At 42.2% G+C, this 26257-nt stretch overlaps 2 protein-coding genes across 16 annotated transcripts in view; one reads left to right on the forward strand and one right to left on the reverse strand.

Moving 5' to 3' along the window:
- The window catches only part of PIGL (phosphatidylinositol glycan anchor biosynthesis class L), an 84158-nt gene extending 59852 nt beyond the window's left edge, over positions 1-24306 (reverse strand). For both annotated transcript variants that reach the window (XR_003964750.1, XM_030296192.1), the window contains exons 1-2: positions 23356-24306; positions 11269-11368 (exon numbers count right to left, since the gene is read on the reverse strand). Coding sequence is in view for 1 of the 2 variants with exons in the window: in XM_030296192.1 (XP_030152052.1) it covers positions 11269-11368; positions 23356-23587 (332 nt within the window). In the remaining variant the exon portion in view is untranslated. The remainder of the gene's footprint in view (positions 1-11268; positions 11369-23355) is intronic.
- Positions 24307-24737: 431 nt separating this feature from the next.
- Positions 24738-26257, forward strand: part of NCOR1 (nuclear receptor corepressor 1) — a 161978-nt gene continuing 160458 nt past the window's right edge. For 9 of the 14 annotated variants that reach the window (XM_030296172.1, XM_030296182.1, XM_030296177.1 and 6 more), the window contains exon 1: positions 24738-24909. The gene's annotated coding sequence lies outside the window, so the exon portion shown is untranslated. The remainder of the gene's footprint in view (positions 24910-26257) is intronic. The other 5 variants (XM_030296185.1, XM_030296181.1, XM_030296186.1 and 2 more) reach the window with 1 other exon arrangement.

Raw genomic sequence — 26257 nt, forward strand, 5'->3', positions numbered from 1 at the left:
GTCGGTTGGGCGGCCGACTTCGGCTCAGGTCATGATCTCGCGGTCCGTGAGTTCGAGCCCCGCGTTGGGCTCTGTGCTGACAGCTCAGAGCCTGAAGCCTGTTTCGGATTCTGTGTCTCCCTCTCTCTGACCCTCCCCCATTCATGCTCTGTCTCTATCTCAAAAATAAATAAACGTTAAAAAAAAAAATTAAAAAAAAAATCAGTGTGCATGCCAGGATAGAATAGGACAATGAGAATGCAATGAAAGTGCCCACAAAAAATCTGGGCAAATCAGCGATGCCACAGGATTCTAAGTTAACCCTTGAGCTGAGGTTGAAGGAGGAATAGGAGTTTGCTAGAGGGACCAGATGGGTGTTAGGAAGGGAGGAAGCCTGCTAGAGGGAGAGGCAAATGTGTCGATGCATAAGAAAGCCTGGTACATTCTGAGGCCCTGCCTAGATGTGAGCCTCAACATAGACTGGGTACTGTGCTGTCCTGCCTTTTTTTGTCATGGGAACAGATGTGATGTGGGTATAAGCAGGGAGATAGGGCTCAGACCACGAAAAGCTTTGAGACCTTGCAAATCTTGCCTAACAATAGGTCATTGGGCCCCAGGGCACTTTAATGGGCATGGGTTATCATTGGGTGGGGGGTATCAGTTTTGTTTTATTCCATCCTGATCAGGTCTCCCTTGAACCCCCACCCTTTCTAGTCAGAGCACTTTGGAGCCCTGTATCTGACTTTCTCCCCACTTACCCCCCAGAACGAGGCTCATGAAAAGACCATGGTGTTTATAAAAAGGCTTAAAAGCATTGTTATATTTTCAAAGAATTCCATTCTATGCTTTGAATTTATCACATCAAATCTTATCACAATGTACACAGAATTATTTCTTTTTTTTTTTAATTTCTTTTTAACGTTTACTTATTTTTGAGAGAGACAGAGACAGAATGCGAGTGGGTTAGGGGCAGAGAGAGAGGGAGACACAGAATCCGAAGCAGGCTCCAGGCTCCAAGCTGTCAGCACAGAGCCCAACGCGGGGCTCGAATTCACGAGCTGTGAGACCATGACCTGAGCCAAAGTCAGACGCTGAACTGACTGAGCCACCCAGGTGCCTCCACAGAATTACTTCTAATTTCGCATTCACTTGTATGGATAGAACTTAAGTAGAGATGGAAGAATATTTTATTAGGTATGTGGGGTAGTCTTTAAATATATATAAAATTTAGAAATATAGGCTTCCTAAAAGAAAAAAGAAATCCAACTGTACAGAATTCTGCAGAATTAAAAAGCGAAAGTATCGCTCTTCCCTGCCCCAATTAAGGAGTAGCTACTATTAAGAAGTCTCAGACGCATCTTTTTAGAAATTGTCTATGCATACAAAATATACATGTGTTTTTTGTTGTTTTGAAAAATATAAACAAAATAATTCTATGGACTCTTCTAATATATTAAGAAGCACAGCCAAATGAGGAGGAGATCTGTAGGCTGCATTTCCCAGTCACATGCAATTCCCAAGTACCCCAGAGAGGGTCTCCGATCTCCATTGTAGGCCTGAACGTTAGCAGACGTGCACAGTGAGACAGCTTTCCATCGTCGCAGCAGCCATGACCGTCAGGCCAATGCCTATTAGCCAAGTTCCTATACCTTGAACTGTTCTCTTTCTTCACTATCTAGCACAGTGCCTTGCCCATTCCAGGCATTTAATATGTATCTGTTAACAATATACATTTAAATATCATATGACTCAATAAATCAGCAGAACCCCGAGGTATTAAGACCTGGGTAAAGTTACCGAAAGTATCCATTTGTTGCCTAATGCCTGAGATTATGCCTTCTTTTCTTGACAACTGAGTATTTTTTCCCTCTGTAAGTGATTTACTTGGGTGAGCTCCTCTGGCTAAGTGTTTCCCTGAGATCCAGCAAGGAGGTTCAGAACAATGGAAAAAGGAACTGACCACACACAATGCCAACTCAATGTACTCTTCAATACACACGAGTCTTTCAAATACAGTAACAAATGGCTGACCTACTTTCCTGCAGAAAGGCAGGAATCAATTCCGTCTTCCTTTCTGTTTTTGAATCCCAGCACTGCCATTTATTAAATGGGTGACCGCAGAGAATTCTCTTAATCCGTCTGACCTTTAGTTTCTTCATGTGAAACAAATAAAGGATAAGGAAACCTATTTTGGACAGTTAGTCAAAGACTCAAAGGAGATGACCTTTGTCAAAGTATGTGTCTGGCATGGGGTAGATGTAAGATATGATGGTTGAAGCCGGGGCTCCAGTGCTTCAGTTCAAATGCCAGCTCCAGCACTAACTAGCTGGATGACCTCAGGCAAATCACTCCACCTCTCCCTACATCACAGGTTTCTTATCTACGACATGGGAAAAGTAATTGGATGAGACTGAGGATTAAGTGAGATCATGTGTTTAATATGGTTTTTGGCACTGACGGTAATGGCTGACTCTATACTTATCATTATTATTACGAGTGTAGGTCCTCCATAAAACTTCCCTTTCTCTTCCTCCCCCAAATTCTTCTCTTTGACTCCTCTGAATATCCTAAAGTAAGATTCCAAAACCCTGCTTTTTCTGGGTTGTGAAATGAGAGTCGGAAAGAGTGAATACAGCTTGCGAGTTGCTAGGGACTGAGTTGCGTCCTCCTGAGATTCATGTGTTGGAACCCTTAACCTCCAGTGTGACTGTATTTAGAGACAGGGTTTTTAGGAAGTAATTAAGGTTAAGCGAGGTCATAATGGTGGAGCCCTAATCCTGCAGGACTGGTGACCTCATAAGTGGAGAACGAGAGAGAAATTTCTCTCACTCCTCTCCGTGTGAACGTACACGAAGAAGTCAGCCATCTGCAAGCCAAGAAGCGAACCTTCTGCAGAAACTTGGTGCTGCTGGACCTTAATCTGGAAGTTCCAGCCTCCAGAACTGAGAGATAATAAAGTTCTTTTGTCTAAGGCACACAGGCCATGGTGCTTGGCTATGGTAGCCTGAGTTGACTAAGACACATGGCTCCCTCGAATCTTCAAACTGGCTTCTTGAAGTATTTATTTTTTAAATATATTTATTTTTATAAGTTTATTTATTTACTTTGAGAGAGAGAAAAAGCATGAGTGGGAGAGGGGTAGAGAGAGAGGAAGAGAGAGAGAGAGAGAGAGAGAGAGAGAGAGAGAGAGAGAGAATCCCAAGCAGGCTCCCCACTGTCAGTGCAGAGCCCGACGCGGGGCTCAAACTCAGGAACCGTGAGATCACGACCTGAGCTGAAGTCAGACGCTTAACTGACTGAGCCACCTAGGTGTCTCTTTAAGTGTTTATTTTTTTTTTTATTTAAAAAAAAAAAATTTTTTTTTTTCCAACGTTTATTTATTTTTGGGACAGAGAGAGACAGAGCATGAACGGGGGAGGGGCAGAGAGAGGGAGACACAGAATCGGAAACAGGCTCCAGGCTCTGAGCCATCAGCCCAGAGCCCGACACGGGGCTCAAACTCAGGAACCGTGAGATCACGACCTGAGCTGAAGTCAGACGCTTAACTGACTGAGCCACCTAGGCGTCTCTTTAAGTGTTTATTTTTGACAAGTTTAGTACCCTTCCACTGTAGCATTTCACAAGTAGGGGATGTTGCTGAAGCTGCATGCTCTTCAGAATATATATGAAAAAATTAATAAATTAAGATAGAGGATGAGAGTAATGACCTTTGGTTTGAGGGCAGTTTTCACGACTCTGATCTGGCCCTGAGAAAACATCTTGCGTTGCTGGGCCAAAGCAGATACTGCACAGGAGGAAGTCTGTGTGTATAATACGGGTGCCTGAGCACAAGCCCATTCATATTATTATTTATCTTAACAGTGAGCAAAGAAATCACAACACACACTGACAGAATACGCGTCACTATGATTACAGTATGCATTACAGAACCTACTGGCATAGATAAGGGAGGAAATTACGCCATGACGATCCCAATAGTTTACCCTGAGTCAAGTAAAATGGAGAATAAATTGAAACAGGTTTTTTCTTTTTTACAAGCTTATTTATTTTTTTAGTAATTTCTACACCCAATGTGGGGCTCAAACTCACAACCCCAAAATCAAGAGTTGCATGCTCTGGGCACATGGGTGGCTCAGTTTGTTGAGCGCCCAACTCTTGGTTTTGGTTTGGGTCTTGATCTTGTGGTTCATGGGTTTGAGCGCCCTATAGGGCTCTGCAGCTGGCAACACAGAGTCTGCTTGGGATTCTCTCTCTTTCTCTGCTATTCCCCACTCATGCTGTCTCTGTCTCTCTCAAAAATAAATAAGTAAACTTAAAAAAAAAAAGTCACATGCTCTTCAATTGATCCGGCCAGGCGCCCCTGAAACTTTTTTCTTATCCCTTTGTAGGGTACTGAAATGAACAGGAGCCCCCCAATCTAACCCAATGAAGGTCGATTCCCAACAAAAATCCCTAACACAATATAGAATATCTTTCATAACCAGCAGCCAACACAGCTAAAGGTAAAACACTAGATGCGTTCTCAGTCAAATCATGAATGCTCTTACCACAACTGTTTAACATAGTCTAAGAAACTCTGCTCCAAGCAATAAGAATTGGAACATAAATAAGAGGCATACGTGGAAAAATGGAAGACTATATTAGTATTATTTGCAGATGATTTACCCATAACACTAAGAGAATCAAGTGAAAGGCTGTTAGGCTTTTTAAAGTTTCATATGTGGATGGCTATTAACAAAATACACATAAAAATCAGTAAATCTTTTCCATACCAGTGGTGAAGTATTAGAAAATATATCAGAAAAAGTCTTATTCATAACAATAACAAAAAATAAGATGAGCCAAAATGACCTTAGTTATGAACGTTTTTGGTACCCGGATGGAGAAAACTGCATGAAGTCCTGTCTTTTTTCTCAGTAATTCATCATCTGGGAATCTACCTAAGGAAAGGCCAGACCTTCAACGATTTATTAACAGATTTTAAAATACTTAAATATTGGAAAAATGGAAATATTCAATATCAGGAATATGTTAATTAAGTTATAGTACATCCTGTGATCACATCTTTACAATGATTCTAAGGATGATTTAAACATTTTTTTTTAATGTTTATTTATTATTGAGAGACAGAGCATGAGTATGGGAAGGGCAGAGAGAGAGGGAGACACAGAATCCAAAGCAGGCTCCAGGCTCTGAGTTGTTAACACAGAGCCTGATGTGGGACTCGAACCCATAAGCTGTGAGATCGTGACCTGAGCTGAAGTCGGACCCTTAACCGACTGAGCCACCCGGGCACCCCTGATTCTAAGGACAATTTAATGACTTGGGGGAAAAAAAGTAGGTTGCAGAATTCTTGACACCATCTGATGCTAATTTTGTTTAAGTTTCCCTATTCCCACCCCTGAGGTTTACATGACACCAAACACATAATTCTCATCATTCATTGCATGTGGTTTTCTCTTCTTGCCGTGCCTGATCTCCATATTCTCTTCTTGCCCCACTGATCTAAGGGCAATTGCATCCACTCTGATAATTTCAATTCTCCTATGTGCTAAGGATGTCTAATCTGTTCTTTTCCATAACCCAATTCTTCTCCTTCGCAAACTATGCCAGCTAATCTTTATCCACCTAGATCTCTAGGCCTATAATTTCCATTATCCCTGATTTCTTCTTTCTTCAAATCCTGCCATTTAAACCTCTTAAATAAGACTCGAATTCATCCCCTCATCTCCCTCTTACATGTGCTGCACTCTAAATTGAGACATTCCCTGGGGCACCTGCGTGGCTCAGTCAGTTAAGCATCAGCTTGGGCTCAGGTCATGATCTCGTGGTTTGTGAGTTCGAGAGTTCTGCTTTGGGCTCTTTGCCGTCAGCTTAGAGCCTGCTTCAGATCCTCTGCCCTTCCCCTGCTTTGTCAAAAATAAATAAAAACATTAGAGAAAATAAAATACATTGAGACATTCTCCTTTCATCAGGACCAATGCACAAGACGGACTTGTCTATGGTCCCAATCTCTTTAATCCATTCTATCCTCCTCAGAGTCGTCAGAGGGATCATTCTAAGACACACAGCTGGTGCTCTGTCTCTGCTACTCATTGTTTCTGTTTTTGTTGTGATGCCATGAAGGTTCAAACGGTAAGAGATGCATGTCCTGCCAGGGCTATTTTATTTACTGCTCATCTAAACTTTCCTACCTCCCCCTTTTCCCATTGTGGGAGGAAGCCGCTAAGTAAAGCAGGTACTGAAATGAAAAAGGAAACCCAGGGAGAGTGACTCAGCTCATAGACAATGCATGGAGACAATCTAAGCCTAACAATCTGCTGGAAGTTTCTCACCAAAGTGGTCTTACTCAACTTAGTGCCATTTATAGTTTCTTCCCTTCCCTAGGCCCTGCTGTGGATCTTCTAGAGATGTGAGCAGTTTTCCAGGTGCTCCCCACAGAACCTATTCTGTCTTTTAGGCCTGTTTTCCTTTGTTTATCTCTGCTTAACCTACCTTTGGTTCCTTGCTATGGATTGGACACTTGAAATACATCTCTGCGTCCTACGCAGTCCTATAAGGAAGCCCCAGCCTAGGCCAATCCCCTAGACCTTTGCTAACCAAACAAAACCACGAGGCTATGTGGGGTATAAAGCATACAGTCTTTGCAAGACAGTGAGACGAAATGAGCGTTTTTTTCCCCTACCTAGAGCCATTCCCAGCATCCTGATGCTGAAACAAAGCACTCGTATACTGGGGAAGCCGGTATCTAGCAGCAACTACAATGGGTGAGAAGTTGGTAGAGGTGGTGGTGGTGGTGAGCCATGCAGGGCGGGAGACCTGAGGGAAAGTCTGTCAGGGACCCCAAGTTTTTCTCCATAACATAAAGAGATGGCCAGAAGGAAAATTCCCCCCTTTTTGGCAGGACGCAGTTGTGTTTGTGTGCGACCCCTGGAACTGCTGTCGTCATCACCTCGCAACCACGAGGGGAGCTTACTGACATGATGGAGACAGTCTCACAGAGAGGTGGGAAGCACTTGGGTCCTAGGTGATGCTGTTGAGCCAACCTGGAGCCATCTTGCTTTTGGATGACTTCATATGTGGGAGGACGTGTGTTACTGATGAAGCCGCCTAGATGGATCCCAGCACATTCATCATTCACTGGTAACTTATTAGACTCACCCAGGCCTGCCTATACTCGTAACTCCCTTCCTTCATCTAATAGGGTACTCATTCTAATCTTGTAAGGGTAAAAAAACGAAGTCTAACTGGGACTTTGTTGAAATGGTGCAGAAACTAGGAATAAACAAATGGTGAGTGAGGGCAGTGGTACCTTCTTCTTTTTGCTTCTTTTAATTTTTAAAAATGTTTTATTTATTTTTGAGAGAGAGAGAGAGAGAGAGAGAGAGAGAGAGAGAGAGAGACAGAGCGTGAGCAAGGGAAGGGCAGAGAGAGAGAGAGAGGGAGACACAGAATCCAAAGCAGGCTCCAGGCTCTGAACTGTCAGCACAGAGCCCGACTCGGGGCTTGAACTCGTGAACCACAAGATCATGAGCTGAGCTGAAGTCAGGCACTCAACCAACTGAATCACCCAGGCGTCCCTAGACATCAGATATTTCTGACGTCAGAATAATGTTTATTAAATAATGTTTATTTATTTATTTTTGTGTGTGTGGGGGGGTGAGGGGCAGAGAGAGAGGGAAATAGAGGATCCAAAACAGGCTCTGCACTGTCAGCGCAGAGCTTGACGTGGGACTTGAACTCACAAATTGTGAGCGGAAACTGAGAGTCAGATACTTAACCGACTGGGCCACCCAGAAGCCCCAGTGGTAACTTCTTTGTGCACAGACATAGCAGCCTCTACTTTTGCACTTCCTTCCTGTCCTTAGCTGTATATCTAGAATGTAGATAACAGAAACCACCTACCAGACAAATGAGCTGTCTCTTCCTTATAGATTTCCCTCATATGTCTCAGGGTTAAGGTCAACTGCTGAGTAAAGTTACCAGTTCATCCTAGAAATTGGTCAGTGTTTACCTACTTATAGGTAAACCATCCAAATGGGGCTCAGCTCCCGGACAAACAGTATCTGAAAATGATGATATAACTAGATACAGGTTATAGTAACTATTTAACTTATTTAGTACTCCTGCCCTATAAAAATGGCAGAGTAAATGTTTTGTAGGAATGAATTGAAAACATCAGCAGAATCACTACTTTGGCCTTTTACATGCTTTGAGGGTGATCATTTTTTTTTTTCTTTGCCTGTACTTAAAGGAACTTGTATCTTCATCATGTTTTAAGTTGTATTATCCTGTTTTTGCACATTAGCCAATAACATAAAAAAAAAACTCAAAAAAAAAAAAAAAAAGGAAGCAAGGACAATCGAATTTATAATAAATCCCAAAAGCTATGTTGCTGGTGAAGAACAGATATTTAAGCCCCAAAGCTAGTAATACTCACAAACTCCAGTTGCTGTTATATAGACCTCTGATTTTTTTAAATAACAATACAGTAAACAATAATAAGACACTAAAAAATATTTTTATACGCCAGAAAATAGTAGGAGAAAAGAGTGTTGTATGGTACTTGACATTTTTTCTATATAAAAATTAAAAAAAAATTTTTTTTTAACGTTTATTTATTTTTGAGACAGAGAGAGACAGAGCATGAACAGGGGAGGGGCAGAGAGAGAGGGAGACACAGAATCGGAAACAGGCTCCAGGCTCTGAGCGGTCAGCACAGAGCCCGACGCGGGGCTCGAACTCACGGACCGCGAGATCATGACCTGAGCCGAAGTCGGAAGCTTAACCGACTGAGCCACCCAGGCGCCCCTATATAAAAATTTTCAAACAGAAAAGTTAACGAGAATAGTATAATGAACACTCATGTACCTTTCACCAAGGCTCAAGTTAATATTGTGCTATTTTGGTTGAATCTATATAGGTATGCATTTTTTTCCCCAAATCATTTTAAAGTAAATTACAGACATCTTGATCAGTCATATTATATTTAGCCTTGATTTTCAATATCTGCTTTTCAAGTATTTTTTCATTCATGTTTTATAAAAATCCTTTAAAAAAGATTAAAAAAAAAAAAAGAATTATTATGTTTATCCTGTTAAACAGCAAGACTTACAGGGGTGCCTGGGTGGCTCTGTCAGTTAAGTGTCTGACTTCTGCTCAGGTCATGATCTTGTGGTTTGCAAGCCTGAGCCTCGCATTGGGCTCTCTGCTGTCAGCGTGGAGCCTGCTTTGGATCCTCTGTCCCCCTCTCTCTCTGCCCCTCCCCTCTTGCTCTCTCTCTCTCTCAAAAATAAATAAACATTTAAAAAAATGGGGCGCCTGGGTGGCTCGGTCGGTTAAGTGTCCGACTTTGGCTCAGGTCATGATCTCGCGGTCCGTGAGTTCGAGCCCCACGTCGGGCTCTGTGCTGACCGCTCAGAGCCTGGAGCCTGTTTCAGATTCTGTGTCTTCCTCTCTCTCTGCCCCTCCCCTGTTCATGCTCTGTCTCTCTCTGTCTCAAAAATAAATAAACGTTAAAAAAAAATTTTAAAAAAGCCAAGATTTACAGTGTAAGAGAAAAGAGATTTGATGTATTAATCAAAGGCATTAAACAAATCTCCTGAAATATTAACTCTACATTGCAGTCATTAGTATTCCTGATTTCTTTTTCCTTAAACAAATATATATATACTAGCTCTGTCCACTATGAAGTTCAAGTAACCACAGGAAATAACACCATAGAAATAAACACTCAAGTAACTCTGGCTATGGTCTCTAAATGCCACACCCTCCTAAGAGACACCAAAACTCCTTGGAGGGATGGCTGATGCCAGGACTGAGGCAGGAAAGAACACAAGAAGGTGTTGGGAAATCTGGTTGTCCTTGATAGCAAGCAAATTCTATAAGACTAAAGAGGTCACACCCAAAGGACACAGGGGCTAACATGAAGAGTCTCAACAGTCACAGATGAGACAACCGGAGGATCAAAGAACATGACTGAAACTGAAACCCTGAATACCTAAAAACACATAGGTACTCAATGAAATGAAAAAGTGCCCTCCCCCATCCAAGCAACAAACAACAGATTACCACTGGAAGTACGTAGGGCATCAACTCCTTATTCTGAAAATGGCAATTATCTGAAAATGGCAATTAAAGAATTAAGCATTTATCCTGCTGTCTTTTCGGATCAAATTATATATTGGGATAATTAAGTAAATAGCCCCAGTCGATAAAGTTTTGCTTTGCAGCTAATATACTTAGAATGCAGGAGATATTTAGAAACTCAGCATTCGGCTATTTCTAGTTAAACAGTGATTCAGGCAATCATGAAAACATTACATGAAAGGTGGGTGTGGGTCTTTAAAATGAAAGGAAAAGCTGTTGCCACGTGAATTCACTGATCCATCGTGGAGTCACCGTGAGACAATTCAGATGGCATGTGTCCCCTGAAATGATGCTATATGAAGTGCACGGTATAGTTTATGCAGTATTCTCACCCCTGAAAGTTACAGTTAAGGTCTAGTTTGCAAGAAATACGGATGACAGAACAACTTAATACCATGAGGAGGCAGGCAGACAGATCCAGAATGTGTGACGTCCTGTATGACAACTAAGTTTTCTCCACAATCAAAGACAAGGTAGGGAAGGGAGGAAGGGACAATGAAACAATATCAACCAACTATGCGTGTGGACTCGTTCACATCCTGACTTGAAAAAATCAACTGTAAAAAGACGGTGAGCTACTTGGACAAACATCTACGGATTAGGTAGGTGTTGGGGGGACACCAGGGAATTGTTGCTATTAATTTTGTTAGAGGTGATGATGATGGCATTGTGACCATAGGAAAAAAAATGTCTATCTTCTCAAGAGAGGTGTATCTAAGTATGTGGGCGTGAAATGACCTGAGGCCTAGATTTTCTTAAAAAATGCTTCATACACATACAAGTTGTTAAGTGGGGATAGATGAAGCAAGTATAATAAAAAAGGCCTGATAATTAACTGGGCTTAGGAGTAGGCATATGGGGGTTCATGGCACTGTTCTTCATACTTCTGTGTAGTTTTGAAAATTTCATAACATTTTTTTTTTTAAAGATTAAAGTAGCTATCTTCAGAGACAGAATCTGAACAGACGTTGAAAACATTTATTTGCGTTACTGTCACTTAAAAACAAATGTGAAACTATTTTAAGTAGACTTCTCAAATAAGATGTTCTTACACACCCACATTCGTTTTTTTGTGTCTTTTGAGCATATCACTGCATATTTATTGTCAGCGAATTTCTACATTTTTGAAAGATACATTACCTGTTGTCAATAATCATTATACTGGAGGGTGGAATCCCCAAAACATCACAGCTCTGCAAAAGTTCTTTCTTACGAATCTCCCCTTGATTGTAGTAATTTCCTGGAGATAACAAATATACAGTGGTAGATTTAACACTGGAAAAGTATCAGTTTACTCATTCTTATCTTGTTCTTTAAGGGACTTAAGCTGCCTGAAAAATGTGTGGTTATGATAAAAAGTTGAGGAAAATACACTAGGTTCACTCCAGTGAGACCACCGGCAGCCCAGTCTTTAGAAGTACCATTTGATCCTTCCCCATCTCTGTTTCTGTCTGTCCATCTGTCTTTCTGCATTTCAGTTGCATGCTACAGGAAGTATGGCACATCGCCAAGACCACTGGCTTTGGAGTTAAGCAGATTTAAAATGAATTCTTCTATAACTACTCAGAATAAGTTAGGTACCTGGGAACGGTATTAGTTTGGCCCTTTTAAATTGATAGTACTCCAGTATCTGTTAAACATTTATTTAAAGAAGAGGCTCTTACTCCTAAGTATTACAGGAAAATGTGCCCCTGGGGATCTTGACCACATCAGTGCCCCGAATAGCTTATGTAACCTTTATTTTCCCAACACGTGTAGTCTATTTCCTAAGAATGGTTCTGGTAAGTACAGCTTCCCTGTATCCTTACAAATAATATACAGGGAAGTTTTGGTACCACTTAAACTGCATTTACGAGCAGTTGTCTAGCTAATGCACCCCTTAATTCAACTCTCCAGCAGATAATTGCATGTGTAATACGTGCCAGTTACCTAACTTTCCTGAGCCACGGTTTCCCCATCTGTAAAGTGGGCATGATGGTCATCTCTGGAGGCTTTCCTGAGGAGTACATGAGACCACACACATCCATCCAGTTCAGTACTGTTTTCTCTTTCCTCCACCTCTTTATCTTTACCCTCCCCCTCCTCCGCTTCCTTTCTTCCTGAATTACAATCATTTTCATTGTCCTGACCAAATGGCATTCCCTCTGGGAAGGCTTTCGTTCTTCCCCTGGCAAGGAATCATTTCCAGTGTGCTCATAAATATGAACTTTTCTCCATGATTGGATTATGAATTGCTAAATGTCATTGACCTTAAAAGTCAAAGTCTCATTCAACTTTGTGTCGTCCTGGTGTCCTGCACCCTGCAGGCACTCATGAAGCACTGAACAGAGAGAGGCTTCGTGTCCTGGCCACATAATGCAGAGAAAAACTCCCACATGAGACCTTTCAACTTTGGCAGGGGTTATTCCAGTGCTAGTTTTGAACTGTTTGAACCCAGGAAGGAGACAGTCATTACACTGTAGCCAACAAAGGGACTAACCCTAAAAAGACTCCAGATAGTTTTGTGTTGTCCTCATCACAACTTTTTCTTTTTAAAAAAAAAGATAGAAGCTATCGTCAACCGGACGGTCGTGCTGTTTTAGGCTCCTCTCCAGTCTATCTACATACCCTCAACCATTTCATCTCCAGGTTCCTTGATCTTTGGTGATAAGGAGTCTAATGTACTCTAGTGACGTGATTCCTAAGTCCAGAGTCTGCATATCAGGCTCTCAGGATTGTGAGAAACTGCTTGGGATGGAGGCTAAGGAGTTTATTGTTTTGTGTTTGAATTAAGGAACTTAAAATAGGTTAGGGAGTTGAAGTCAGAGGTCATTTTAAATATTTTCCCCAAGTTTGGTGAACATGTAGGCACCTCAACAGAATAAGCGTCTGAGATCCGGCAGCAGCTCTTAAGGACACACTCTAGAAGTGTGTTGAGGGGTGCCTGGGGGCCATAGTCGGTTAAGCATCTGACTTCGGCTCAGGTCATGATCTCACAGTGCGTTGGTTCCAGCCAGGTCGTGATCTGGTAATTTGTGAATTCGAGCCCCGTGTCGGGCTCTGTGCGGACAGCCCGGGGCCTGGAGCCTGCTTCACATTCTGTGTCTCCTTCTCTCTCTGCCTCTCCCCCGCCTCCCCCACCTCTCAAAAATAAATAAACATTAACAACAACAGCAGCAGCAGCAACAACACCAACAATACCACCACCACCACCACCAACGAACTGTGTCCAACAACAACAACAACAACAACAACAACAACGAACTGTGTCCAAGTAGGGTAGGTGCACACTGGGATGCACAAGACTGTCTATTGGGGAGAGGAAAAGCTTTGCAACTTTTCCTCTTAATTTGTTTACCTTGTCCTTCATAAATATTAACTTTCGTTAATGTTTCATAATGTACACATTAATTCAGTGGTCCATGTACTTAATATAATTATAAATAAATATACATATAATGAGAGTATTTGCTCAAAGGTTTTTATCAGTAGGAAAATGTGACCCAAAAAGATCATTGGAGATCATTATTCTAGAAAACAGAAAATCGGATTAATGTAGATTTGTTTACATAGAACTACACTGTGTGTGTGTGTGTATGTGTGTGTGTGTGTGTGTAAGTGATAAGTTTATGGATAACTATGCTTAGTGAAGTCTTCCATCTTGTGATAACTAGTATTTCTCAATAATTACTAGTAATCATAATGACATTTAATGGAAATTAAAGCCATTTTGTAAAGACCCACACTTATACACTACAGTGTATAAAGGTAAACATTTTTTTACTTTAAAATTAAAATTTAATTTATTCTAAGTAGGTAAAATACTTACACCATTAAAAATCAAAAGGAACATCATAAAAAGTCCCTCTTTCACTCCTTTAGTTACCCTACCTTATAAGTTTTAAGTTGTTAAAATGAGAAATGGCTTGAGAATCGAAACATCACGGGCCCAATACTTTCTACTAACTTTATGAATAGTGAGGAAATCCCTTAAGTTCCTGGGTTTCAAGAACACTAGCAAGGTTTTTATCTTGAACACGACCAAGTTAATTTTAAAATAAATGTATTTGAAAGAGGGGCGCCTGGGTGGCTCGTTGGCTGAGTGTCCGACTTCGGCTCAGGTCATGATCTCACAGTCTGTGGGTTCGAGCCCCGCATCGGGCTCTGTGCTGACAGCTTGGAGCCTGGAGCCTGCTTCCGATTCTGTGTCTCCCTCTCTCTCTGGCCCTCCCCTGCTCCTGTTCTGTCTCTCTCTGTCGCAAAAATAAATAAAAACATTAAAAAAAAAATTAAAAAAAAATGTATTTGAAAGAAAAAAAGGTCAACATTTGCTCAACTGTAAAATGAAGGATTTTAGGTCCTTTCTGGCCAGTTAAGGTCTACCCAGGAAAACAGAAACCAAGCCAAATATTTACATCAGTAAGAATTTAATGAAAATAACTTAATACATAACTGGTGGAAGATTTGAGGACCAGTCAGGGACCAGTGAAGTGGCCCAGAGATTAGTGACAGTAAGAAGAAACTAGCAAAACTAGCAACACTAGGTTGGACAAATAAAAGGAGGGGGCAGTGTTCTTAGAACCCAAAGGCCTAGGTTCCCCAAAGGAAGTTGAAACCAAAAGAGCTAGACTCTCTTCCGTTAGAATGTGTCCATAGAATCAAGCTGGAGAAATCACGTTTTAAAAACGAAACTAGAATTGGGGTGCTTTGTGGCTCAAGTCTGTTAAGCGTCTGACTCTTGGTCTTGGCTAAGTTTATATCTCAAGGTTCACGAGTTCGAACCCCACCTGGGGCTCTGCGGTGGCAGCATAGAACCTGCTTGGGAAGCTGTCTCCCCATCTCTCTGCCCCTCCCCCGGGCGCTCTCTCTCTCTCTCTCTCTCTCTCTCTCAAAGATGAATAAACATTAAAAAAAGTAAATAAACTTAAAAAAAATGGTCAAATTACTTGAACAGAAAACGGTTTTCCAAAGATAGATGGCCAATAAGCACATGAAAAGATGCTCAATATCATTAGTCGTAAGAGAAATTAAGGCAAAACCACAATGAGGTATCATTTCATACCCACTAGGACAGCTATAGCAAAAACAAACTCAGCTTGTTTAATGTTGCTTTTTAACTATGAATAATTCTTCAACATTTTCCTTATTGAGATATATTTAGATCCAACTTCCAAAGTGTTAGTCTCATTTAACATTTTTCTTTCTGACCTAACACATTTGAGATTTCTTTAAAAACATTTTTTTTTATGATTATTTGTTTTTGAGAGAGAGAGAGCGAGCAAGCAGGGAAGGGACAGAGAGAGAGGGAGACACAGATCTGAAGCAGGCTCCAGGCTCCGAGCTCTCAGCACAAGAGCCCGATGCAGGGCTCGAACTTGTGAAATGTGAGATCATGACCTGAGCTGATGTCTGACGCAGTCAGTTAAGCATCTGACTCTTGGTTTCAGCTTGGGTCATGACCTCATGGTTTGTTGAGTTTGAGTCCCCCCCAAAAAACAAACACAAAACTTACAGATGTAGATGAGGATGTGGAGAAAACACACCCTTGTGCATTGCTGGTGGGAACATAAAATGATACATCTGCCATGGAAAACAGGATGGAGATGCCTCAAAAATTTAAACATAGAATTAACATGTAACTCTGCAATTCTACTCCTAGGTACATTCTAAAACAACAACAACAACTAAAAACAGGGACTCAAACAGATAACTTATATACCTGTGTTCATAGCAGCATTATTCACAATAGCCAATTTTCCACAATAAAAAATATTTAAAAATTAGATTTGCAATGGGGTGCCTGGGTGGGTCAGTTGGTTAAGCATCCAGCTTTGGGCTCAGGTCATGATATCACAGTTTGTGAGTTTGAACACTGCATTGGGCTCTCTGCTGTCGGCACAGAGCCTGCTTCGGATGCTCTGTCCCCTTTCTCTCTGACCCTCCCCTGCTCGTTCTTTCCCTCAAAATAAACAAACTTAAAAAAAATTAGATTTGTATTGAATAAAAAATATCTTTTAGTTACTAGTTATCACTGTAAAACAAATTATGTCTTTAAAACTGGTAGAGGGGTGCCTGGCTGGCTCAGTCAGTGGAACACGTGACTCTTGATCTTGGGGTTATGAGCCCCACGTTGGCTGTAGAGTTTACTTAAAAATAAAATCTTAAAACTGTAGAACAAGGTTGTTGTTTTTTTAATGTTTATTTATTTTTTGAGACAGAGAGACAGCATGAATGGGGGAGGGGCAGAGAGAGAGGAAGACAAAAAAATAAAACTGTAGAACAAGGTTTTTTTTTTTAATTTTTTTTTTTTTAATGTTTATTTATTTTTGGGACAGAGAGAGACAGAGCATGAATGGGGGAGGGGCAGAGAGAGAGGGAGACACAGAATCGGAAGCAGGCTCCAGGCTCTGAGCCATCAGCCAACAGCCCACAGCGGGGCTCAAACTCACGGACCGTGAGATCGTGACCTGAGCTGAAGTCGGACGCTCAACCGACTGAGCCACCCAGGCGCCCCTGTAGAACGAGGTTTTAAAAGATCATTAAAAACAAAATATCAAGCGGCCAATATTGAGAAACACTGCCATACGCTATCATCAACCAATATACACTACTTGTAAGTACTGTATTTTTTTTTTTAATTTATTCAAGTAGAGTTGATACACAATGTTACTTAGTTTCAGGCACAGTAAATACTGTATTTTCTGATTATTCCTAAAAGGAGTGCGTTAATATTGATTTTACTAAGGGAAATAACACTTTTTGTTAGTTTCTCTGATCTGTGACATACAGATATGTCCTCATTAACAGGGCCAATCATTTGGGAAACTTTTTCTGACTATCTAGGCATATTTGTATCACATGGAATTAGAAGTATGCACTGCATGAGAACAGTGTCCAATTCTTTGCAATGAGCAGTTGTAACAAGTATTTCCAATACTAAGCTCTTCAAAATGAATTGTTTTGTTGATTATTCCCATTCTACACCTCTATTAGATTAGCTCTCCTGCATTTTCTTTCTTCTTCTCTGATGTTTATTAGCATTTCTTTTATGATTTCTCATAGTTTAAGCAAGTCCTTTAAAATTCTAACTTATTAAGTAAACAAAAGCTTGGAAAGTATGTAGCATTCTTTAATTAGGTAAATATTCAGCAAGTCATAAACATTTTTATGGATGCTTATTATACACTGTTAAGTTCAAAATAGGGGTTGTGTATAAAGTTATCTGGCCTATAAATTCTAAGCTTAATTATAAAAAAGGTAAGTAAATATATGCTTAGTAATATATAAAATGCTCAAAAATAGCTAACCTATCAGTTAACTCATCAGTGTTTAACATTTATGAATAAGCATTGTTTTCAGTTAGTCCTTGGATGCCTATGTATTCTTTGGTTGGCATGATTATATGGAGATCCTATCAACCTAAACCTTAGAGAAAAGTACCTATTTCATTTATATATGTGTGTATTTATAATATAAAAATATGAAATTTTTATTTTATTTATTTTTATAAATTAGGACTGGAAATATATGTAACCTTTAAGTCATGTTCTGAAGTTCCTGTAACTCCTTTAAAGAAACAGAATTCATGTTTTTATTTATTTTATTTTTTAAATTATTTTTTAATTTTTGTTTGATTTTTATTGAAATGTAATTGATGTATAACATTAGTTTCCAGTGTATGCAGAACTCATATTTTTAAGTATTACTAATTTATTCCATTCTTAACCGGTTGCAGCTAATATTTAAAATCATGCTGTTTTAGAAATTTCAAATGTGGGGGTGCCTGGGTGTCTCAGTCGGTTAAGCATCCGACTTCAGCTCAGGTCACGATCTCACATTTCACAAGTTCGAGCCCTGCATGGGGCTTTTGTGGTGAGAGCTCGGAGCCTGGAGCCTGCTTCAGATCTGTGTCTCCCTCTCTCTCTGTCCCTTCCCTGCTTGCTCGCTCTCTCTCTCTCTCTCAGAAATAAATAATCATTAAAAAAAATTAAAAAAAGAAATCTCAAATGTGTTAGGTCAGAAAGAAAAATGTTAAATGAGACTAACACTTTGGAGGTTGGATCTAAATATATCTCAATAAGGAAAATGTTGAAGAATTATTCATAGTTAAAAAGCAATATTAAAAATAACCTGATTAAGTTCTGTTTTAGGAAATAAAGTGAATCAGATGTCTGGAGAGACCTTCTTAGGACAGAATACCTGAGCACGTGAAATAAAAGGCAAACGTGGTTTAGAATGTATGGCTAAATTAGCAGGAAAGTAAGGGCTATCTTTGGAGGTCTTAAATAACAGGTAAGCACAAATCCAGACAGGTGGAGGGCACCTGAAGCCAGGGTGCCTTGAGGGTATCTGTCTACGGCTTAAAGTCAGAGGAGGCGATAAAGATTGGGCACAAATAAGGAGACCTCTACACAAAGACAGGACCTTTGAAAGGCAATGTTTACAACAGGGAAACTAGAAAAAAACTCACTCTAGACAGAGATGGTGACAGGTCTCTGTCAGACCTGCTTCTAGTGTAAAGGGAAATAAGAAAAATGTCAACCCCTTGAGAATTGTTGACTACATGTTTGTCTTCACTTGGTGTGGCACACGGTGTTTTCCAAAAATAGCTACTGCAATATTTCCAGTCCCACATGCACTTAGAGAACCTTGCTGCTCTCTATCAACAGGTTGAGTCTATTTCTCTCCTTGAATCTGGACGGGACCTATGACTGTCCTGACAAACAGAACGTGGTGAAAGTGATACTGCCTGATTTCCAAGGCTAGACCATAAAAGGCAATGTGGCTACCCCCAGCACAGGCTCGCTGTCTCTCGGTTCTTGCCCAGGAACCCAGCTACCAGCTTGAGAAGAAGCCCAAGCCACACGGATTTACCATATGTTGTTGTTGTTGTTGTGGCCGATGGCCTTTGGGTTGGCCAGCTGAGGTACTGAGCATTGTGGGGTAGAGACTACTGTGCTCAGTTTGGAACCATGAGCGAGAAGGAATAATTATCATTTTAAGCCACTAGGTTTTGAGATAATTTGTTACGCAGCACTAGACAACTGACACACTTGGGTTTGGGCCCTAAATTTATACTACCCCTGTAGCCTGAAAAAAATCTCAATCTAAAATTTTGGTTTATAGTGATCGAAGGTAGATAGTGCCCTTTGGTGCCTGACTGAAGCAAATATAAATCATCCAAATATTACCATAAATATGGTTCCAAGAAATATGTGCTCACAATGGAAAAAAAAAAACACAAAATACACTTGGAAACAAGTTACTCAGAGTAAGTTACTCAAAGAGCAAAATCAGACACACAGACTACAAACACTGGATTTATTAGAAGCAGATAGATGTATTTAATATGTTTAAAGAAATAAAGAGAGCATCAAACTATGAGAATGTAACAAAACTATAATATTTGCAACGAGAGCCTCTGGATATGAGAAACAGATTAAAGAACAGAATTACTAATCGTCTCAATACATATGTAAGACTTATTATAAAATGATTTAACAGACATTAAAGAAGGCCAATGTAAATGAAAAGACAGACTATAAGATCATAGATGGGAAGGACTATATGGAAAATATGTTAGCTTCCCCTTTACTCATCAACGGAGTTGGTGAAATCCCAATAAAAATGCCAGACACTTTTCCTTGAACACGACCAAACTTATTCTGAAATGTATTTGGAAGAAAAAAGGTCAGAAATAGCAAACATGCCCTAAAGAACAACAAATCAGAGGGCTCATCATACCAGATAATGGTGTATAAAAGCTACAGCCATACAGGGGCACCTGGCAGGCTCAGTTGGTGGAGCGTGTAACTCTTGATCTCGGGGTTGTGAGTTTGAGACCCAGGTTGGGTCTAGAGGTTACTTAAAAATCTTAATGTTTATTTATTTTTGAGACACACACACACACACACACACACACACACACACACACACACACTCCGAGGCAGGCTCCAGGCTGTCAGCACAGAGCCCGACTTGGGGTTCAAACTCATGAACTGTGAGATCACGACCTGAGCTGAAGTCAGAGGCTTAAACAACTGAGCCACCCAGTCTCCCCTACCTAGCCCTATTTTTAAAGACGAGCTTGAAAGAAAACCTCTTTGGAGAAGTTTCTTTAATCTAAAACCCTGAGATGAGAATTCATACTTTTCTCCATTTTGTATCTATAGTTTTCTCTATCATGCCATTACAGCTTTTACTATGTTGTATCACAAGTTATTAGTTTCCTGTTTTTCATGTTAAAATAAATTAGGAGTGTGGGTGATGTTGAATCTGTACATTTCTGAATGAGTTTGGGATTTTAAAAGTAATTTAAAAAAGTAAAAGTAATTTAAAAATTACAAGAGAGAACAATGCGAAAATTACAAGAGAAAATTACAAGAGAGCCCGATGCGGGGCTCAAACCCACGAACCGCGAAATCATGACCTGAGCCAAACAAAGCTGGACTGTTAACCTACTGAGCCATCCAGGTCCCCAAAGAGAGAACAATTTAAATGGCAAGTTCGATTCAGAGAAAACACTGAAAGACAAAGATTCTGTGTTTAATATGTACCAAGGGCATGCTTTATAATTTTTCACTTGAAAAAAATGTTAATTTCTGGCTCAACCTGCTGAAAAATAAGGAGAAATTTACTAAGGAAGCCACCGCCCCTATAATACTTGGAAAATAAAACCCAGGTTTCTCTCATAGATCTTGGAACAAATTTGTTATAATTTGACTCCCACAGTTGTAATATAAAACATAAATACTATTAAAAGCAAACAATGAGGCCATAACCTATATCTGTCTACAATTAATATCCTTAATAGGACAAGCTGAGAAAAAAAGTGCTTAGATCCATATTCTCAATAAATATGAAAAATGGGTTAATCTTATTGGCAACAAAAAGATTTTGAGGGGATAAAGTGTTATACCAATTAGTAACATAAAAAAATGCTAATCAGTGCTAGAGAGCATGTTATATTAAGGCAGATAATCTTACTACCTGTCAGTGAGACTATAAATTGGTATGTTTTGGGGATGCAAGTTGCATGCAAAGCCTTGAAATAGCCAAATTTAGAAATCAGTCCTATCGAAATAATACGAAATACATAAAGATGTTCACTGTTATCTGTAATAGTGATAAACTGGGGAAGAAAAAACATCTAAATATGCATACAATAAAGGGATGACTAAATTAAGGTTTACCTCTATGAAAACCATTTAAAAGGCTATTATCCTGAAACCTTTATTACACTATATGTTAAGTAACTAGAATTTATTTATTTTTTAAATATTTTTTTAAATTCATTTTTGAGAGACAGAGAGAGACAGAACATGAGTGAGGGAGGGGCAGAGAGAGAGGGAGACACAGAATTTTAAGCAGGCTCCAGGCTCCAAACTGTCAGCACAGAGCCCGAGGCAGGGCTCGAACCCAGGAACTGGGAGATCATGACCTGAGCCGAAGTCGGATTCTCAACCCACTGAGCCACCCAGGTGCCCCTAAAACTATTCTTTTTAGAGCAGTTTTAGGTTCACAGCAAAATTGGGGGGAAGGTATAGAGATTTTTACATATATCCCCAATTGAACCTGCATTGACACATCATAACCACTCAAAGTCCATGGTTTACACTAGGTTTCATTCACTCTTTAGGTATTATACACTCATTAGGTGTTGTACATCTTATGGGTTTATAATGACATGTATCCATTATTATAATAACATAGAGTATTTTCACCGCCATAGAAAAATCCTCTGTGCTCCTCCTATTCATCCTTCTTTCCATCCCCAACCCCTGGCAACCACTGATCTTTTTACTGTCTATATAGCTTTGTCTTTTCCAGAATATCATATGGTTGGAATCATACAGTATGTAGCCTTTTCAGATTCGTTTCTTTCACTTATTGATACGCATTTAAGGTTCCTCCGTGTTTTCTCAGGACTTGCTAGTTCATTTCTTTTTAGCGCTGAATAATATTCTATGGCCTGGATGTACCAACTTATCTATTTACTAACTGAAGGGCGTTTTGGTTGCTTCTAAGTTTTGGCGATTGTGAGTAAAGCTGCTATAAACACCTGTGGGCAGGTTTTTGTGTGGACATGTTTTCAATTCCTTTGGGTAAATACCAAAGAGGGCGACTGCCAAATGGTTTGGTAAGAACATGCTTAGTTTCTATAAGAAACTGCCGAACGAACAGTCTTCCAAAGTGGCTGAAGCATTTTGCATTTCCACCATCAATGAGTAAGAGTTCTTATTGTTCCACATCCTCACCAGCATTTGGTGGTGTCAGGGTGATGGATTCTGGCCATTCTAATAGCGTGCGGTGTTCACACATTTTTAATAAAAATTCGGTAAACGAGTGAAAAATAATGTTCAGTGAAAAACATAAAATTGTATAAAATGAGGTTTCTGTGAAAAAAAAAAATCTGTGTAGAAAAACTGCAATGACACACAACCAAATGGGAAAAGCGGTCACGGGCATTTGTTAAAAAATTGCTTTATTGAGGTATAATTTTACATACGTAAAATTCACCCATTGTCTGTGTACAGTTCAATTACACTTATACAGTCGTGCAATTATCTCCATTATCCAGTATCATGGTCAGTTTTTGTTTTCTCAGTCCATCTTTTCTGTATGGTAAAGGAGGATTTACTCTTTGACAGGCTTCTTCACTGGTAGTTGGTGGAGTTGAACTCTAAAATTGCCTATGAAATTATTTTCTAGTCTAATGCTCTGAGCATCTCTTCAGTTCGACATACGCATCTTTCTTAAACAAAATGGATTTTTAAAAGCAGCAGGAAGGGCCGTTTGCTCCCTTGAGTAGTACAACTTTAAGGGCTGAGCAGGCATGATACAGCTTAGCTTCTGTTTGGTGTCCCACAGTAGGAGCCAAGATTATTCTTGGTCCATTTAGCATATAAAAAGGTTCCCCAGAATAAGGAGTACAGTCGCAGTTCCCAGCGGAAATGTAGGTATTGAAAGGGAACGAAATGTGAGCAGCTTTCTTGTGCGCCTCAATTCTGCGGGCAGTGAAGTACGTTAAGCTGGGGACGTCCCCCAACCCACCTGGGAAGCTGGCCGCTACAGTCCACAGGCTGGGGCCACCGATTCTCCGAGAAGTGCCCACAGTAGGGACCTTCGGTGTATTCACTTAGCTCCCTACATCAGAGAACCCTTCGGGGAAGAAGCCGACTGAAACAGGTTAGCAGCTGAACACCCTTCCTAGTCCCGGCTCCCAGCGCCCCGCCTACAGCCTCCTACCTGCAGAGAAGCAGAGCAAAGACAGCCGGTGCCTCAGGCGGGCCAAGCCTAGCACAGTGGGAGCAAAGAACATGGCTTCATCGTCGGGGTGCGCGATCACCAGGAGGGTCCTGCTTCCATCTCCCGGCAAGCCAGCCGGCTTCTGACCCTTCATGCGTTCCCAAGAGTCCCAAACCCAGAGGAAGCCCCATCCTAGGACCGCCGCTAAGCACAGAAAAGCCACCGCTTCCATGCTCCGTAAGTGGTACCGCGCCTGCGCAGGAGGAAGACTGCTCAGACCCGAGCTCCGGCGGGAAAACTGCGCTTGCCGAAATTGCGTTCCGAGTTTAAGTCCGCGTTGCCGGCCAGAGGTTTTAGACGTTGGGTTCCTGCTGGGGTTTTACAAGGACGCCCCACAACCCTTCTTTATCTAGTTCTCTCTACTTTGTGCAGCATCTACGACGCCTTTTTGCCTTCTCGATTTCAGAGACAAACCCCTTGCCGTCTAGTTTTCTACCCTTGTCCTTACAGTGCCTTGGGTTTAAAAAGAAACGTTTGAAAATAACCGCCCTCCCCATCTTGAGTTCCCTCCTCTCTTCAATGCACCATTTTGTAACTCCGTTCTTAAAACCCGTGAGTTTCTCATAATTATATGGTTAGCTCCTTATCCGGATGCACCGACTTTGTTTTTCCTTAATTTGGGGATGTGGGGTGGTGGCTCCTCTGAAGGAAAAGCACGCGGTTATGAGGAACCGTCCAGTCATTTCTGTAGAAGAGTAAGGCTGAGAGAGCGCACTTCGTAGTCGTGAGGGCCACAGGCTCTTCGGACGAGTGTGACTTTAGATTAAGGAACATCATGGACATATCAGGGAAGTCCGGTTGCGAATTACAGCCGCAGCCCTGGCAAGTGTCTTGGGTAGGTCGATGTGCACCCCTCTGGCTCCCAGCACTGGGGACCTGACTTCCCTTCCTGCAGCCCGGCGCCCGAGCAGGCGGCCGCCGTCTCGTCTGGCCGCGAAGGGGTCGCAGGGCCCGAGGCATGGCCATGGGTCCTTCCCTTTCCCACGCCTCGGGGGGCGGAAAGCCCCGAGCGCGCGGGGACCGGCCGGCCGGCGGCGGGCGCTCCCGGCCCGAGTGCGCGATGGCAGCGCGCTGGGTCCGGCCGGGCGGGGCGCGGCGCGGCCCCGGCCCGTCTCGGCTCGAGGGGACCGCCGCCGCCAGGCGGAGGGGAGACCTAAGGGGGACCTGGCGTGGGGCGACCCAGGAAGCTCGGCCGAGGTAGGAGCCGCGCTCGGCCAGCGGAGGGAGTCGGTCTCCCAGCCCTCCGGAAGGAGGAGGAGCCGGCGCCGGAGCCGCCTTAGCCGCGGCCGCCCGAGCCGGGCGGGGGGGAGGGAGAGGGGTTGAGTCAAGATGGCGGCCAAGGTGGCGAAGCAGCAGCGGCGGCGGCGGCGGCGGCTGGAGTGAGCTCCCGGCTCGCCGCGCCGAGCGAGGTCCCGGGGTAGGGACGCGCGCCGGGGCCGCGTCCTGCTCCGCAGGCCCGGGGGCGCGCCGGCTACCACGCTCCGCCAGCTCCCGGTGAGTAGGCCCCGGCGCCCGCAGCCCCGGCCTCCGGGCCCCCGCTCGCTCGGGGGCTTCCGAGGGCTCTCGGGGCGCCGGCCGCAGGAACGGCTTCGCGGCCAGGCGAGGGGCGTTGCGGGCCGGGTGGGTTGGGACCCGCCGCGGACGCCCGGCCTCTTCCCCTCGGCCGCCCGGGGCGAGTCGGGCGCGGCGCGGAGCTGGGGCTGGGCGAGTGGAAGAGGCTTATGGAGTTTGGAGGAAGAATGGGCTGCGGCCGGCCGGGTGTCCTGTGGGGAGGGGGCGTGCGGAGTCCTGCGGGCCGACTGAGGGAGACCGGGAGGGCCTGGGGACCCCAGGTGGGGCCGGCACAGGTGGCGGGCCTGGGCTCACTCTGAGGCGGAGTTGGTGGCCGTCTTGGGAGTGTGGAAGGGCTTAGGGAGGGTGACAGCGATGGACAAGTGCGTGAAGAGCAAACTAGTTCACCTTCTAACCAAACCACTTCGGGGTGTAATGGCGAAGGGTGGGTAGTGGTGGAGGCGGCAAAGATCTGAACCCTGTACCTTCTGCCTTTTATTGGTATCTTACTATGTGAAGTCGGTGAATTCTGTTTTTCGAGGAAGAGGGATTTGAGAAAGTAATTGAGAAACCGGTCTTAAATGGAGAGGAGACTGGATTCTTCGATTTAACTGGATTAGGTGTAGTGCATTAAAGGTGCGGGTGGGAATGAGTGTTATTTATGAAAAGTGTTTGCTCAGGAAGGGTCAGTTGTCTTTTCCTGATATCGCGTGGCAGTTAACCTTGGACAGCAGTGGTATAGGTAATTCTAATCTTTGGGATTAGTATATTCAGCTGCATCAGATTTGCTTCCCTAATTGTATCCTAATTATATTGAAATTTACATTCCTTGTGTGCATCCTGGTGAGGCAATGATGGGAGGCCGAACACTGAGCCCAGAGCAACAGGCCCGGGATTTTAAAACGCCAACAAATACTCATTCATTCCTTCAACATATCTTGATCAATACCTGCTGCTGATAGGTCAGATGTGATTGTCCCTTCGATAGCTGGAGAGCTGATGTCATTATTTGATTTTTAATAGTTAAAAAAATTGTCAATGTACCCTTTCATAAAGATATTTATTGGATAAACCAAGTGGCCCTGGCTCAGGAGCAGATAGAACAATTTTAGAGTCTTATTTAGAAATGGGTAAAAATTACCGAAGGAATAAACACAAGTTGTTGGAGAAAGAAATACTGTTTGTATTTGCTCATTCTGTTAAATCCTGATGGAAGTTTATTTATTCATTTTAATATTTATAGTGCACAGTTGCCTTGCTTTAAGCACACCTGTCAATGTAAATCAAGGTT

The sequence above is a fragment of the Lynx canadensis genome, chromosome E1 (assembly GCF_007474595.2).
Source record: "Lynx canadensis isolate LIC74 chromosome E1, mLynCan4.pri.v2, whole genome shotgun sequence".
Classification (NCBI taxonomy): Eukaryota; Metazoa; Chordata; class Mammalia; order Carnivora; family Felidae; genus Lynx; species Lynx canadensis.